The sequence below is a fragment of the Eumetopias jubatus genome, unplaced genomic scaffold (assembly GCF_037043125.1).
Source record: "Eumetopias jubatus isolate StellerSeaLion01/CBP00866 unplaced genomic scaffold, mEumJub1_p1.0 scaffold_12, whole genome shotgun sequence".
In the NCBI taxonomy this organism is placed as follows: Eukaryota; Metazoa; Chordata; class Mammalia; order Carnivora; family Otariidae; genus Eumetopias; species Eumetopias jubatus.
In genome coordinates, this window is record NW_028274818.1 from 54,746,872 (window position 1) to 54,765,315 (window position 18,444).

An 18,444-nucleotide genomic window follows, 5' to 3' on the forward strand; every position below is an offset into this window, starting at 1 on the left:
TCCCTTACATAAAATATAACCCAATAAAAATATAAAGTGTATCCTGAAAATATAAAGCAAGCAGTTCAAGGGGCACCTAGCTAGCTCAGTTGGTAGATCATGTGACTCTTGATTTCACAGCTGTGAGTTCAAGCCCCACATTGTGTGTAGAGTTTGCATAATAAAAAATATTTTTTTAAATAAATAAAGCAAGCAGAGTTTCCTATTTTTAAAATGCAATATTATCAGTGTCAGAAAGATACTAGTAATAACCCCTACTCCTACCAACAGTGTGGCCTCTGACAAATTGCTTAACCTTGCTGGGGCTCTTTTTCTAAAAATGGGAATCGTAACATCTATCTCAGAAGGTTCTTGCATAGTGCTGATACATATCTAATGCTCAAAAATAGGGCAACCAGTCAGTATTATAGTTTTCTAAATAGTAACTGTCCTGGGCTTAGCAATACTTTTATAAGAGTTTCTTATAATTGTAAAAGGAAAATCTCTGCATTAGAACAGGAAGTATCGGGGCACCTGGGTGTCTCAGTAGGTTAAGTGTCCAACTTTTGATTTTGGCTCAGGTCATAATCTCAGGGCTGTGAGATCAAGCCCCACGTTGGGCTCCACACTGGTGTGGAGCCTCCTTAAGATTCTCTCTCTCGGGTGCCTGGGTGGCTCAGTTGGTTAAGCGACTGCCTTCGGCTCAGGTCATGATCCTGGAGTCCTGGGATCGAGTCCCACATCGGGCTTCCTGCTCAGCGGGGAGTCTGCTTCTCCCTCTGACCCTCTTCCCTCTCGTGCTTTCTATCTCTCATTCTCTCTCTCTCAAATAAATAAATAAAATCTTTAAAAAAAAAAAGATTCTCTCTCTCTCCCTCTTCCTCTGCCCTCCCCCCACTGCACCCCACCCTCTCACCTCTCACCCCCACGCACGCACTCACTCTCTCTCAAAAACAAACAAACAAACAAAAAAGAACAGGAAGTATCCACATGGTTTTGAATATTCCCTATATGCTCTGACATCCCATGTCTCTGGACCCAGTGCAACCACAGCCTCAAGTCTACCTCTTCCAGGCTCTTACTGCCCACAGCTGCTGTCTCTGAACCCCTGAATCTAAGACATAACCCTTTGTAAAAAGCCAGGCTAGCAGCCATTCTTAATTGGAAACAAAAACTAAAATGCATCCCTGGGTTGTTAAGAATTTCAAAAGGTAGTAAAAGAAAGTCAAAAGAGACAGAAAGAGAGTTACTCAATTTATTTTATGCTGACCAGTACAGATTTCATTCAATAACTTGACAATGATATATATATAAAGAAATGTAAATAACCTAGATAAATTAGTAGAATTACTTTAATAGTACAGTAAAAGAATAAGTTACTAAAATCAAGTATACCTTGGGAATGCAAGGATGCTTAAATAAGAAATCTATAAATGTAAAGGTGAACTTATCAAAAAGTTTTTTAAATGATCACCTCAATAAATGCCAAAATGCCATTTATTAAAATTATATATCTATTTATTAGGGATTTTTTATATTTTATTTAGTTAGTTGAGAGAGACAGAGATAGCAAGAGAGAGCACGAACAGAAAGGAGGGGGAGAAGCAGACTCCCCGCTGAGCAGGGAGCCAGCCGCAGGGCTTGATCCCAGGACCCTGGGATCATAACCTGAGCCGAAGGCAGATGCTTAAGGCACCCCTCCATTTATTAGGTTTCAAAATATTTTTAAAATTAGGAATAAAAAGTTCCTTACCAGGAAAAACAAATAATAAATAATATTTGCATAATTTAACACAAGAGGTATTTTCACCAAAACTAGGAGCAAAGGGATGCCTGAGTGGCTCAGTTGTTAAGCATCTGCCTTCGGCTCAGGTCATGATCCCAGGGTCCTGGGATTGAGCCCCGCATTGGCCTCCCTGCTCAGCGGGAAGCCTGCTTCTCCCTCTCCCACTCCCCTGCTTGTGTTCCCTCTCTTTCAATCTCTCTCTCTGTCGAATAAATAAATAAAATCTTTAAAAAAAAAAAAGAACTTGGAGCAAAACATGGTTCTGGAAGTCCTGGTCAATGTAAGAAGACATTAAAGAGAAATAACATACAAATGGAGATAAGAAGATAAAATGATCATTATTAGCAAATATCTTGGCTCCTTCCTGGAGAAAATAAAGTCTTCAAGTGAAGAATCCCACAACTCTCTACCACTAAAAGCACCGACATACATTTTCCTCTTTCCATGGGGTTGCAATAGAAAAGGTATCCCTTCATCCTCCTCACGAGTAAAGGAATTATCCTAACCCACTATCCAATCCCTGAACCACTCACTGTTTCGTTCTCTCACATTCAGTGGCACCTGCTTTAAGGCCTTCATCATACTATTATATTCTCTTTCAAGGTACCTGGCTCACAAGACCCTCCCCAAGCAACTGTTTGAGCAACACTGTCTCCCTTTACCTCATCTTCTATTGTCCCTCCTTTCTCCACTCCAGCCCTAGTGGCATCCTTGCTACATTTCAAACACACAAGTAGTTCCCATCATAGAATCTTCTAACTTCCCTCTGCCTACATAAATAGCCGCATGGATCAAATGCTCACTTCCTTCATCATCTAACATTCTATGGTTTGGGGGGTTTGTCTTATTTCATTTTGTTTTGTTTTTTGGTGGTTGTTGGTTTCTCCCCAACTAGAATGTAAGCTCCATGTTGCCAGGGTTATTTGCCTGATATACAGGAATCACTCAATAAGCACTGGATGAATGAATGAATCTATCAAGAGAAAGTAGTATTTATGGAACTGATCCCAATTAGAATCCAAAACACAAGTAAATTACATAAGCAGTGACATATATCCCAGCTTGCTTCATTCAGCCATTTGTTAACTATCAACCCAAGCCTATAGTCATATATAGGATTCCCTATGAACAGTTCACTTAGAGTGAAAAAATAAATAAATAAATAAGCATAGTTCGCAGCTGGCATCAGCTAGAGGGCTGATATATAAAAACGCCTTTTTGGGGTCATGAATGGTTATGAAAACAGTAAATTTTCCCTGAAGAAAGAATTTCTAGTCTACTTTGCATGAAAAGAGAGGTGGTATGTGAAGTATGATTCTCACTAATTAATGAAAAAATGGTCAAGGTCTTAGAAGTAACAAGACTGGGAGGCTGTTGACAAAAGGGTATAAGAAAAAGGCATATGGGGCGCCTGAGTGGCTCAGTCGTTAAGTGCCTGCCTTCGGCTCAAGTAATGATCCCAAAGTCCTGGGATCGAGCCCCAGGTCGGGATCTCTGCTCAGCAGGAAGCCTACTTCTCCCTCTACCACTCCCCCTGCTTGTGTTCCCTCTCTGGCTGTCTCTCTCTATCAAATAAATAAATAAATAAATAAAATAAAAGGCATATAATGTACCTTCTCAATAAAGCTCAACACGTAACAGAGTTTTTCCCATGTCAGTACTCACCCAAAAATCCAGTGCAATTTGTTTCTCAGCCATCTCAGTATTTTCAGGATAAGTATTTATTGAAAAAAATTAAGAAATGCTGATGAAATCATCATATAATAACTAAAATATCCCAGAGAGTCAATTAAAAATATTTTAATGTCAAATGTAGAAGATGGTTAATTTAAAAAATAAAAGTAAAAATAGCAGCATTAACACAGATCTGCAATGAGAAATTAGAAAATAGAAAAAAAAACCCTATTCAAACCACAAGAATAACAAAAAAATAAATATGAATACCTTAACTAGAAACACACGAATGATATATAAAGATCATCAAGCATTTTAGTAAGGAATACAGAGAATACATGAGCAAATGAAAGGATATAGCATGATCCCTGGATTGGAAAAAATAATGAATATTTAAAGATATCAATTATTCTCTATGAATTTATAGGTTTAATATAATTTTAGGGGCAATAGCTTTGCCTTTACAAAAGTATCCTAAACTTTGCCACACAAATAGAAGAGAACCCCTAAATAAAAATAAGCAAAGGCAGAGGGACTATAGACACGACAGACAGATATTAAAGCAAATTATAAACCCACAAAAGTAAAACACTGTAGGGGCGCCTGGGTGGCACAGTTGGTTAAGCATCTGACTCGGTTTCAGCCCAGATCATGATCTCAGGGTTGTGAGATCGAGCCCTAGGTCGGGCTCTGCACTCAGCATGGAATCTGCTTAAGACTCTCTTCTCCATCTACCCCTCCACCCCCCACCTCAAATAAATAAATAAATCTTTAAAAGTAAAACACTGTGTTATTGGCACAATAAAACAGAAAAGATATTCAGAAATAAATTGCAGTAGGAATGTAATAGAAGATAAAGGAGATTGGGAAATAAAAATAGTTCACATACATGAAAATAAATTTCAGATAAATAAGGAAATAAATGTTAAAAAAATTTTAAGTATGAAAAGGAAGAAAATTGTGCTAAGTATTTACTTTTTGTTAAAGATACATATAGAGAGAGAGATTTTACAACCATAAAGGGTAAAACTTCAATACATCAAAACTTTTATAAACAGAATATAAATCATAGGATGTTTGTCCAATTATTTAGATATAATTTAATTTCTTCCAACAGTGTTTCATAATTTTAAGAGTACAAGTTTCACACTTCTTTTATTAAATTTAGTCCTAAGCAGTATGTTATGTTTGATGCTATTATAAATGAAATTATTTTTTTAATTTCATTTTTTGATTGTGCATAGCAAGTTTATAGAAACAACTGATTTCTGTATATTGATCTTGTATCCTGCAACCTTGCTGAACTCATTTATTAGTTGTAATAGTTTTTTGGTGGATTCCTTAGGAATTTCTATGTACTTTATCATATCATCTGCAAAAACAGATTATTTTACTCCTTCCTTTCCAATATGGATGCCTTTTATTTCTTTCTCTTGCCCAACTGCCCTACCTAGAACTTCCAGCACAATGCTGAACTGAAGAGGCAAAAGTAGACATCTTTGTCTCGTTCCCGATCTTAAAAGGAAAGTATGCAGTCTTTCACTATTAAGTATGATGTTTCGTTAGCCATGGGTTTTAGTCCATGCCCTTTATCAGGTTAAGGAAGTTCTCTTCTATTCCTATTTTGTTGAGTGTTTTTATAATGATGGAATATTGTCTGGGGTGCCTGGGTGGCTCAGATGGTTAAGCATCTGCCTTGGGCTCAGGTCATGATCTCCAGGTCCTGGGAGGGGGCCCCACATCAGCCTCCCAGCTCAGCGGGGAGTCTGCTTCTCCCTCGCCCTCTGCCTCTCCCCCTGCTTGTGCTCTCTCTCTCAAATAAATAAATCTTTTTTAAAAATGATGGAATGTTGTATTTTTTCAAATGCTTTTTCTGAGTCTGTTGAGATGATCCTGTGATTTCTTGTTTTTAATTATAGTGATATGATACAATACATTAATTCATTTTTAGGTGTTAAACCAACCTTGCATTGCTGGGATAAAATAAGCTGATTCTAAGATTCATACAGAATTTCAAGAGACTCAGGATAGCCAAAATCATCTTGAAAAATACAAAACAGTTCTCACACTTCCTAATTTCAAAACTTACTACAAAGTTAGAATAATTAAGACTATGCAATACTGGCACAAATATAGAAATATAGGTTAGTTGAAAAGAATTGAGAGTCTCAAAATAAACACATATATTTATGGCCAACTGATTTTTGACAAGGGTACCAAAACCATACAAATGGTGCTGGAACAAACCAGATATTCACATGCAAAGAAGAAGTTGGACCCTTTCCTCACACCATATACAAAAATTAACTCAAAATGGATCGAAGACCTAAACATAAGAGCAAAATTATAAAATACTTAGAAGAAAACATAGGGGTAAAATTCCATGACTTTGGTTTTTGCAATGTATGAGGTGCGGATTTTATAAGTACTTTCAAAGAAATTAATAAGAAAATAGTAAAATCCACAAAAAGAAATAGGGAAAGATAAAAATGGCCAATTTATAAAAACAATATAAACACCAAATAAGCACACAAAAAATCTAACATCACCAGGTGCTAAGAAATAAGAATGAAAACAAAGCTCATTTGCCGATCAAATTATCATGGTGTTAAGGATAGGGGCAAGCATAACACATTAGATGTAGATACAGGTAAACGTACACTGTATATCTGCATATAGATATTAGATGGATGTTGAATTGTCACTTAAAAAAAATTCTGAAACACATACACACATGCAGGAGGGAAGTAAATCAGAGGGTATGTAGTTAAACTGTACTGTAAAATTATATAGATGGATTACAATGAGAAAAATAATATTTTCTTAGCATAAAAAATAGTAGGTGTTTAAAAACCTATATGCAAAGGAATTAAAAGAACAATGAAGAAGAGAGCATTTGGAGAGAAATACAGGCTGCTACCCAGAGCAGAGGGATCACAAAAAAAGTTTCTGTAGCTACAACCCAACACCCAGGAATGGAGGTAACAGGCACCATGGGAATGTGCTTTGCTCATGTGGCAAACATCCTCATTTATTACCTGCTTTGGAAGTAACAAGCTGCAGCACAAGAGGCCGTCTGGTTACGATGCCCGACCCTCGAGGGAGAAAGTCCCTAAAAAAAAAAAAAGAAAAGAAAAGAAAAGAAAAGAAAAAGAAAAAGAAAGAAAGAATAGATTAAAGCATTTTATGTAATTCTGGTTACCTACAAATTTGTAAGTCAAGTTCCACTGTAATTCTCCTAATTCCCAACCTTTCAGTGCATCACATGTCTAAAGAATGTTAGACCCATCTTATAAAAAAAGCATTTGCAAAGTTAAAGAAAGGGGGGTAAAGGAAAGGCCCCTTATATTGAATATTAATCCATGTGTATTGGGACCCCTGGGTGGCTCAGTCATTAAGCATCTGACTTCAGCTCAGGTCATGATCCCAGGGTCCTGGGATCAAGCCCCACATCAGGCTCCCTGCTCAGTGGGAAGCCTGCTTCTCCCTCTCCCATTCCCCCTGCTTGTGTTCCCTCTCTCGCTGTCTCTGTCAAATAAATAAATAAAATCTTTAAAAAAAAAAAATCCATGTGTATTATCACAATGACCTCACTAGAATACATCCCTCATTCATTTATTCAGCTGAAATTAATAAAAGTTTGTATTATTTTGTATTTTCACTTTATCTTTATTTTCAGAGAATCAGCATTTATAAAAAAGCACATGATGTAGAAATTAATCCTTAAACTCTTTTTGTAATTAAAAAATTCATTATTCTGTCCAGCTTCAAGGTCAACATGGACCATTATTAGAAGTATTAAAGGCATATTAGATTGTGCCTTCTAAAAATCCTGAAGTTCTTTTCCAAAAAAAGTCATACATAAAATGTAGGATAAGTAGGGGGCCTGGGTGGCTCAGTCGTTAAGCATCTGCCTTCAGCTCAGGTCATGATCCCAGTGTCCAGGGATCAAGCCCAACATCAGGCTCTCGCTCAGCAGGAAGCATGCTTCTCCCTCTCCCCCTGCTTGTGTTCCTGCACTTGCTATCTCTGTCTTTCTCTGTCAAATAAATAAATAAAATCTTTTAAAAAAAGTAGGATAAGTAGAGATAAATACTGCATATGTAGAAATTAACAGCAGAGAAAACACTGAAGTTTGAGTTTTGTTTGTTCTCATTCCTGATAAGTGGGAGTTCATTTAAAAAGGGAGTTTTTAAAATAAATAAAGATTGTATTTTAAATGCATGTTAATATACACTAGACCAATAAAACTGCAGCTAAGAAAGTATTTTATAATTACATCTGCAATGTCACATAAAACATACTGATTGTGCAATGTCAAATTCATTAACATACCTATGACACAGCTTTTAAATGCAATTAGAATGCCTTACAACTCTGGAAGATTCATCATTTTAAAAATCACGAATAAATTTGGCTCAATGGCAATGTTTCTCAAAAATGGTTCCAGGACCACCAGAAAGTGTCATAACCACAGATGCCCAGGATTCATCCTAAACCTACAGGGGAAGGTGTGCAGTATCTACTCTTAACAAGCTCCAAGGGATTCTAATGTTCACCATGGTTTGAGAACCACTGACCTCAAGTCAGGATACATTACTCAACAATTCAGTGGGTGATAATGGCATGGGTCATATTATGAGTTTTGTAGAAAATCTGGTAGAAAGAGCTTCAACACAATGAGATTTCAAAGAAAACAGCTTATACAAACGGTAAGGTCCAGTGAGAATGCTGCAGAACCCAAGCCTTTAGCTCTACTGATCCTTTAGGATAGAGAGTTGCAGAGATAAAATTTTAAAAATTTCCCCATACTACAAACAATTTATTTTGCAAGTGCTAGTGTAAATTCTAACAGAGGAAATAATACTGAACAGCTCCTTAACTAAATTAAAGCTTTCCTCCTTGATTCCAAAGGCTGTTTCATTTGGAAAGTCACTGTATGCAACTAAAATAAATAATAGTGAAATTAGACTTGTATTGCTCCAAAAAATGCCATCTGAAATAAAATAATGTTATTTATTCATCAAAAAAATTCACTGAGAAACTAAGAAGTGCTAGGGAGATGCTGAGGGCATCATCCAGCACTAGACACCGGAAGTTTGAAATCTAATGGGAAGATAAAAGACATGCACATAGAAGACCATTAAAGGAGGGGACAGATAAACTACATTGGAGTTCAGAAAAAAGATACTCTCCTTTGAAAACATCTAAATACATATAATTAAATACTCTTAATATTCTCCAGAAACTATATTAGAGTACTCACTAGTTTTAATGGTTTCAATAATCACTTAAAACTCAGAACAAGGAGAGCATCTACTCTATGTCTAAAACCAAAAAGAAGAAGTTAACTTGAGAATCAATATGGATAAAGGGAAAACAAAACAAACTCCAAAGCAAAGAGTGGGAGGGAATCTGTTTGAGCTGTGAGAACTCTGAACAAGATTTTATGATGTATAGATAGATGCCGAAGAGAAATATTCACATTTTATTTTTTTAAAGATTTTATTTATTTGAGAGAGAGAGAGAGCACGAGAGGGGGGAGTCAGAGGGAGGAGCAGACTCCCTGCTGAGCAGGGAGCCCAATGCGGAACCCGATCCCGGGACTCCAGGATCATGACCTGAGCCAAAGGCAGTCACTTAACGAACTGAGCCACCCAGGCTCCCGAAATATTCACATTTTAAATGACTGAATAATGCCATTTAATGAAATCAATAAAATACTTTCTTAAAAAATTTTAAAAAGGTAAAGAAGGGGGGAAAGGAAGAAGGAAGAAAGGAGGATTAGTTACTTAATACCTTCATGCTGGATCTGTTTCAACTCATGTTTATGACTTATATTTATAATGTAGATTTAGTAACAATCCCTTTGAACATTATTAAAGTGAAACATAATGTATCAAACATTTTAAATAACAAATAATTATCATGTGTTTGGCTAAAAAGTTAGCCCACAGATACATCTAACCTCTTTCTCTACTTTTTTATTAAGCAAACAGCTTTGCATTAAAAGTAATAAATGGATTCAGGAACCCAATCCCCTTCTTACTAACTCACACTTACTGGCCCCCTTCATGGCTCTCACCAGCTCTACTTCCAGCACATATATTCTCACCAAAATTCAAAAGATTTGGTAACCAAATCCTGCTACTTGGAAGTCTCTCCTGACTTAACAGGAGTATCTATGTGCAACAAAGCACTAGAGAGAAATTTCTCTCTTCTGAAGAGTCAGTGACTAACCTGGCATCCTGAAGATTCATGTCATTCTGATGATCCAGCAGCATGAAAACCATATGCCCAGCACACTGCTGTTGTGCAAGCTAGGGGGCGAGCCCTCAAATGAAACCCAGAGAACCTTGCTTTGAGTCCCATCTCCACCACTGAATGGACAAAATTCTCTCTAAATCTTAGTTTCTTTTGCTACTAAACTGAGAACCTTATGGATCAAATGAAATGCAATATATGGCAACTTTTAAAAACCCAACCACCATAGAAAAAAGTAGTACTATTACTAGTGCTGTAGCCACAGCATGTTTTCCCTGATATTGCAGTATTCTCTCATCTCAAAAAAACAAAAACAAAAAGCCTCTACACACAATAATTTAACATTCATGAACGGAATTTAAAGATGAGGAGCCACAGACCCCACCTGAACCCCTTGGTGTTGACCAGCCGCAATGGTTTGGAAAGCTCATTTCCTTATATCTGCCTCCAACAGGGAGTCAAGGCCCCGACACAAATAATCATGAATAATTCATTAGCCACTGTATGCAACCATCCATTTGAATTTTATTCTTTTCTATGCAATAGGTGGTTGGTTCTCCCATATGTACATCTTATGGGAAAACTACTTTGCTAAATTAATGCAGAAAAAAATGACTATCCCTTTAGTATTACTCTGGATAAACTACATATTTCTGTTTATGGTCATGCATCTAAAAATATAAAATTTGCATGCCATTTTTCTCCATTTTTTTCTCATTTGCATGAACCTTCAACGTAAAAAATAAGAAGAGTAATCTGAAGACTCAGCATCATCTAATTAACTCCATTCTATTGCCTGAGTGTCTTATTTATGTATTCATGGTTGGATTTTAAGGCAGGAGGAGTACTTCCCTCTCAATGCCACAGAGCAGCTACAACTCAAATGCTTTTCTTCTCTCTGGACCCACCTCAATAAAGCATTAATCTACACAGTCTTAACAGCTGGTCTTCAGGCAGTAAGTCAATGCTCTATCATGGTTTCCTGACTCCTGCCAAAAAGTAGAGAATAATTCCCACACTATGGTCCAAGAACCATCTTGATAATATTTCTTACTGGCTCTTCCAGAAACTTCGGTAACAAGAAATATTACTGGTCCACTAGGAAATGACTGACCTTTGGAAGCCTAAAAAAAAGGAAAGCATACTTGCTATATCAATGAAGCTAAAAGAAATTTTTCCCTTAGCAACAAATAAAGCAAATACAGAGATGTTTTTTAAGATAGATGTAAATGATCAGTAACCAGATGATCTGTTCAGTAAATAAATGTTTAACATCTGCCCTTGACTAAAGATAAGAGGCATAACTTATACTCTCCAAGAAGTTAATTCATATAAATGATTCATTCAAAAATAAGCTTAGTGTTAGAAGAGAATGGCATGCAAATGACAAGCGTGACTGGCATATGGTTAAGCTCCACACAAGGCGAAATATTGACATAGGTCAGGGAATAAACTTTCTGCTTGGGGAAACAGCCAGAAACTATTTCAGAGAGACATGAGGTAGAAGGTCCTCCAAAAGGGATCAGGGTATACAAAGACATGGAAGACCAAAGTAATACAGAATATGGAGGAACTGTAAATATTTAAGAAAGGTCAGAATGGGGTGGGAAAGAGTCTGAAGAAAAAGCCAGGACCAGACCTCAGAAGCCTTCACTTTTACTTTTTTTTCTTCCTATAAGAACAGAAAGGCACTAAAGAGTTTTAAGTGATAAGATCTGCATTTCAGAAAAAGCACTGGGGGACTGTATAGAGAATGTTGAAAAAAAGATAAAGACAAAAGACAGGGAGACTAGTCACTAGCCAGTCTGGGTCATTGAAGAAAAAGAAAATAAAGATTAAGTTCAGAATAGTAATGGCAGAGATGGAGAGAAGACATCAGAGAGTGGACAACTGATGGGACAAAATTATCATTCTGATGTGGAATGGAGTGATATGGAGAAGTCAGGATAAATCTCACAGTTCTGGATTGGTTTGCTGGCTGAATAGTGGTACCATTAACCAGAACAGGCAATACAGGAAGATCCAGTTATAGCTGTTATTTATATAGTGTTTATCGTGTGCCAGGTACCATTCTTATTTGATCCTCAGGTATGTGCTCTTGTTATTCTCACTTCACAGATGAGGAAGCTGAGATACAGAAAGATCATATAATTTTCTGAGTCACAAAGCTACTGACAGATCTAGGACTCAAACCTAGACAGCCTAACTCTAGTTTCTGTGCTAATGTGACTATTGGACTATGCTACATTGTAAAGGAAATGGGGAAGAAGATAAGGGAACCAATTGGATATACTGATAGATATCTGGAGAATATCCAAATGGAGACAAGTATACAGTTAGACTGAGCAACTGGAACTCAGGATAAAAGTTCTGTCTGGAGATAATAATCTGACAGACATTCATGGACCAGGTAGCTAAATCCAAAAGAATAGACGAGTAGAAATGGAGTGGAGAAGAGTAATGAATAAGGACTCCGGAAAATACCAATATTTAATGGACACTGAGAGAAATAGAACTAACTGAAAGACCGAGAAGAGGTCTCCAAAGACGTAAACCAAATACTCTAAGTCAGAGGTATTCCCAAAGTCACACTAGCCTCTTAGTCATCTGCACCTAAATGTCTCATACTCAAGCTCTATAGTTCAACTCATTATCATCTACCCACCATGTTTTTCCTCCTTTATTCCCAATCATAATACACATCATCAGCATCCATACATGTCAGCCAAACCAAGTACATGGGAATCATCCATCCTCCATTTTCCTCTGTCTTCATTCTCAAAATTGGTCACCAAGTTCTGCTGATTCCACCTTCTTAATATCTCTTAAATGCAAAAAGCTCTCTTCTCTATTTCAATCACCACCACAGGTACCACCAATGCTCATATGGATCATTATAATAATTTCCCAATTAATTTCCCTGCATCCAAATTGAGCATACTTTAATCCAACCTCAACAGTGATATAAGTCTCATCACATCATTTCCAGACTCTAAATCATTCAATGACTCCCCATTGTCTTTAGCATGAAATCCAAACCATAAACAAAGCAGATAAAAAGTCCTGTCCTTTGTGGAAGTCTCTGGGTGCACATGCGCTCTCAGGCTCAGTGCCTTGGCACATTCCATGTTCCCCTCTTGGGATGCCCTCCCCCCACTTCTTCCTCTAGCCAACTTCTACTTGATCTTCAACACTCACCTCCACATCATCTTCTCTGAAAAGCCCTCCTTGAAATCCCCCATGCATGCCTCTGTCTAAGCTTTCAACACATACTTGTTACACTGGTCTAATTACCTGTCGGCTCCCTCACCCCTGTGTTCCTCCCAGTGCCTCCTTTAGTGCCCAAGTATTAATATTTCTAATACTTTCTACCTACCTTGTCAGGAAGATTTCCAATAGCCCCATATATTCATATCACGGAGGGAAAACATTGTCCTATATTATTCCCCAACTGGCAGATAGCTAAGTGGGATTCTGCATGTACTGAAAGAACAGGTAAGATGACTTTCAACTTACCAATAATTCGTTGAGGTCATTTAAGTTAACATTTTATTGTGAATGTTTAAGATCCAACAGTATATACCAAAGTAAAAAATAGGAAATATCAGGTGGGCCAATATTACTGTCTATCTAAAGACAAAGAATAGAATTTGAAGGAAACAATTTTTTTAAAACTCCCAGAGCCAAAATATTTTTTAAAATTATTCCTTAAAAACAGAAAAGCCCCTTCTAAAAAATTATCTTCAAAGTATAATTTTACGTGCTCCGAAATAATCCCTGTAGGATTACTATCTCATGGTCCTTTAAAATGATAACCCAACTAAAGAAAGAGAGAGAGAGAGAGAGAAAGGAAGGAAGGAAGAAAGGTAAAGAAGGAAAGGCAAGCCAGAGAAACAGATCCCTGCCAAATACTGCCCACCTCCTACCCCAAGAAGCACTGAGGTCATGTATTCCACATGCTAAACACAATGGTGCTGTTAAAATGGCTTTGTGCTTCCGTGCCTAATCCCAGAGCTTTGCCAACCATTACAATGCCACTTTAACTGTTGAAAGAAATAATTATGCCAAAATCCACAGATTTAATTGGAAAATTTCCAAAGAAGTTTTCTTTTATTCCCTAAATTCACAGTAAGAATATCAGCATTTACAGATTTGTAAAAGATCACATTTTTTTTGCTATCAGTTACTCTATAATTTGAGGTATTCAATAAATAGCACCATCATTTTGTTTGAAAAACATAGTTACGAATCCATTTGCAGGAAACACTGTTTGTATTTTTTTACTAACATCTAAGAAATTTCAATTCAAACTTACCATTCATTCACAAAACTCAAAATTTCTAAGGAAAATGCTTTCATTAAATCTAATCAATCAATAATTAAGGGTTTCTACTGCAACATTCAAAATGCAAAATTTCTGAGTCCAAGATCTGAAGAAGCCAGCTTTAGTTTACAAATACAATGTGTTCTCCCCACCAGGAAATTCTCAAGAACTTAATGCCTTCATACTTAATCCATGTTATTTGCTTATTCACAAAGCCAGTTTGTTCAAAAATTTAAAGCACCAGATTAATGAGTTCCAGCAGAAAGGAGAGGTACATAGCTCTTGCTCTATTCCAAATCACAGATCGTACCTTGCCCCCGGTAGCTGCCACAGAAATGGATGATAAAAGGGACAACTAAAGACACTGCTAGTTGCCTGCCCAATATCCATTTCCCCTTATTTCTTATTAACAGAATCCCAATTTTGTTAAGAATGGCAATGGGTCCAATTTTAGTAGGTAAACAGACAAATAAATAAATCTATATTTTCTAGCTTCATTTGCAAATGGGATATCCACATAACTAAGTTTTAGTCAGTAAAATATAATTAAAGGTTGTTAAGTAACATCAACTTTAATGGGGTGCCTGGGTCACTCAGTCAGTTAAGCGTCTGACTCCTGGTTTCAGCTCAGGCCATGATTTCATGGGTCATGGGATCTGTCCCCACGACTGGCTCCACACTCAGTGGGGAGTCTGCTTGAAGAGTCTCTCCCTCTGCCCCTCCCCCCACCCAGGCACACTCCCTCTCTCCTTCTAAAATAAATAAATAGATCTTTAACAAAAAAAGAAAGACTTCCTTTAAAAAGGTCTCATTTAGCTGATGTATACCTTTTGCCCTTCCCTCTTCTTTTTTCTCCCTGTCAATTATACATGATAGCAGAGCTACAGAAACCATCTTAAGCCACAAGGCAAACTTGAAGATAAAAGCTATGGCCTAAGCAGAGCAGAGCAAAAAAAGGCAGTCTAGTATAGTGATGGCATTATGAGTCCCTCCCATCCTTGTATGCACTGCCTAACAGAGAAAGTAAGGAAGAGAGAGATACACACTACATTTTAGAACAGTGTTTCTCAACCTCGTTTTTTTTATTGCCCCCTAAGGGCCTTGTTATACATTTTTCTCCATTAAATTTTCCCCATTAAATTTAATAGCACAGATTTCCTGTAAATCAGTAAATGTACTGTATATACATCTGTGCTTTATACATGAGAGGAATATGCTTACTTTTGTCCCCCAAGAATTAATTTTTGCCCCCTTGGGAGGAATCTCACTCCCACTGAGAATATGTGCTACAGATCAAAGAAGAATAAGAGAACCCAGAATGCCAAATATTCATCCTGTCAGCCATCCCTGCCTACAGGGTTTCTAGAGAGATATGTGTAGAAAAAAAAAGGTCAGACAGCTTTTGCCTCAAACCCTTACAGATTCCTTTCCGTATCCTGACAAAATGAGGTTGGACCTTTGGAAGCCTGATCTGACCTAGTTATGAGGCGGGCTTAAGGCCTAGTACCAAAAAGGCTGAGAGGCCTCCAGTGCCCCTTTTCCATGAAGCCCATACATGAATCTCAGACCTTTGTACTTTGATACTACAATGGATAGGAAAGGCCCATGTGTGGAAGACCACACCCCATGAGAAGAAGCTAGCCCAAGAGAACAGTCATCCAATGACAAGGGGCAGGGCTGATGTAGGCAGCACTTCAACCGTTCCCTGAAGACCTGACTCGGAAAAGTATGACCCAATTACTGTCTTCGTCCTAACTTTATTGCCAGTTCTTGCAGGGGGCTAGAAGAAAAGAGTATGGATTAAGAGTAGAAGTAAGCTTCCACAGTCAATATTATGCTCACCTGTTTCCACTTTTCCTAAGATGTTGGAAGAAAAAATAGGTATTTAATTGGAAGCCAAAAAAGTATATAGGTCAGTTTCTCCACTAAAACAGAATGGAGAGCCATAGACACACAGTTTATTTAAAAAGAATGGGAATCTGATTTTCTAATTATCAAAGAGGGATTTAAGTGGATCCTTGGATCTAACTCCTCCCTAATACTCTAAAAGTCTCATCCATTATTCGCCCATGCAAACCTTTTATTCCCAGAACATCTGGGTCCCAAGTGACTTCACACTAATTTCATGCCTCTGTGTTGAGTATTTTACCATGGAAGCCCTTACCCAAGGCATCACCTTTCTTTACCCATTTCATTTTAAAGACAGAATGTTGGTACAGCCTCCTATGGAAAGCATTTCTTGAAATGCCAGTATATTTAAATGTTTCTCCTCTTTATTCCAAGGTACCATGAACCTCAGTCACATCTCCTCCCCTAGACAAGCTCTCTTAGGACAAGGACCTCATTTCTAAAAGGCCAGTATTTGGCATAGTACCTGGCACAAAGAAGGCGCTCAATACTGATTTGGTGAGCAAATAAAATCAGCAATAGAGGAATTAAAACTGTGACTGTATTGGAAATACAAATTTTAAGGGTTAATTAGAAAATAAATATGCAAACATTCATAATTAAAGATGTAGGTATCATGTATGTGGTCTATTACTGTCTTACCTGAAAAGGTTTGCTGTTTTGTTTTTGTTTTTTGTGGATTTTTTTGTCTATTTAATTGACTTTTTTTTCTGCGATCCTGTACAATTGACTGGAAATTTTAAAGAGCAAAAGGAAGAAAGAGAAGTACTCAGTATCTATAGATGATATATAGGTATATAGATATATAAATATATGTATATATATTTTTAACATACACATTATAAATACCTAGCTATTTCTTATCTTAAAAGTTACCCTTGGGGGCACCTGGGTGGCTCAGTCGGTTAAGCGTCTGCCTTCGGCTCAGGTCATGATCCCAGGGTCCTGGGATCGAGCCCCACATCAGGCTCTCTGCTCAGCAGGGAGCCTGCTTCTCCCTCTCCCACTCCCCCTGCTTGTGTTCCCTCTCTCGCTGTGTCTCTCTCTGTCAAATAAATAAATTTTTTTTTTAAAAAGTTACCCTTGACTCTATATTTCTAATGAAAGTTTAGGAAAAATATGTTTATTAGCTCCAAGCCCTAAAATGTATTAAAGGTAGCCAGTGGAAACACCTAACAGAGTTCAATAAATTTTGCTTATTACGTAATAGATTCAGCTGACCAAAGAAGGCATACTAATGAGTAAACTTAAGAATTACTTTCTCTATCTACACCTCTCTAACTACAGCAATTAGACTATGTTACCCAGCTGTATATGTCAAGAATAATACGTAAACTACACGTCCACCAACACCAGTAAACTGATAGTGTGTAACTAAGGTTACAATTTTATTTATAGTCCAAACTGTCTATTGTGCTAAAATGACTGGTGGCTCCCTTCTTTCATTTAGAGTAGATAGCATTTCAAAGCACATGTGCCTCAGCAGTAATGTTTACTCTTTTTCCTGAGACCTAATAGCATGTTTTATAAACAAGCACAGAAGCTTTTGAAAATTTAAGAAGTCCAAAGGAGAACAGACCATTAGGTTGAAAATAAAACAATCAAGACTGGGGGTGCTTGGGTGGCTCAGTCGGTTAAGTGGCCAATTCTTGATTTCACCTCAGGTCATGACTTCAGGGTCTTAAGACTGAGCCCCACATTGAGCCCCAAGTTGAGCCCGCCTCAAGGCCCACAACTGGCTCCGCACTCAGTGTGGAGTCTGCTTGAGAGTCTCTCTCTCCCTCTCTCTCTGCCCCTCCCCAACTCATGTGCAAGCTCTCTCTCTCTTTCTCTCAAATAAATGAATAAATAAATAAATAACAATCAAGAGTGGCAGGAACTACTAATAAATCATGGCCATGAGAGTTTAAGATAGTATTTAACATGGGAAACAGAACACAGAAATATTAATAGAGTAACTAACTTTATTCAAATCTGAATTTTTTCAACTTTACCAGAATTTTATTAGATAAATATACAATATTTATAGCTGTGAAGTGCTTTTAAAAACTTCTTTTTCGGTATAGCATGGTGGTTAAGAGGACAGATTCTAGCACTGAAATGCCTGGGTTTGAATTCAGGATCCACTACTTTTTGGCTCAGTTTCTCATCTGTAAATTGTGAGTGGGTTGGGGGTAGAATAATAGGAATAATATAATCCTTAATATTCTGGTAGCACTGTGATATGCAACTCAAATTTTCTTCAGATTTGAGAAAGGTAAAATGATGTCTGAAACTTGGGGCACCTGGGTGGCTCCGTCGGTTAAGTGTCTGCCTTTGGCTCAGGTCATGATCTCAGGGTGCTGGGATTGAGCCCGCATCAGTCTCCCTCCTCAGCGGGGAGTCTACTTCTCCCTCTGCCTCTCACTCATGCTCATTCTCTCTCTCTCTCTCTCTCAAATAAATAAGTAAATCTTTAAAAAAAAATGATGTCTTGGGGCACCTATGTGGCTCAGTTGGTTAAGCAACT

At 37.5% G+C, this 18,444-nt stretch overlaps 1 protein-coding gene across 3 annotated transcripts in view; it reads right to left on the minus strand.

Annotated features, from left to right (window-relative positions):
- Positions 1 to 18,444, minus strand: part of DNM3 (dynamin 3) — a 575,404-nt gene that overhangs the window by 479,786 nt on the left and 77,174 nt on the right. For all 3 annotated transcript variants that reach the window (XM_028123031.1, XM_028123033.1, XM_028123032.1), the window contains exon 2: positions 6,478 to 6,551. In XM_028123031.1, coding sequence (XP_027978832.1) covers positions 6,478 to 6,551 — 74 coding nt within the window. The remainder of the gene's footprint in view (positions 1 to 6,477; positions 6,552 to 18,444) is intronic.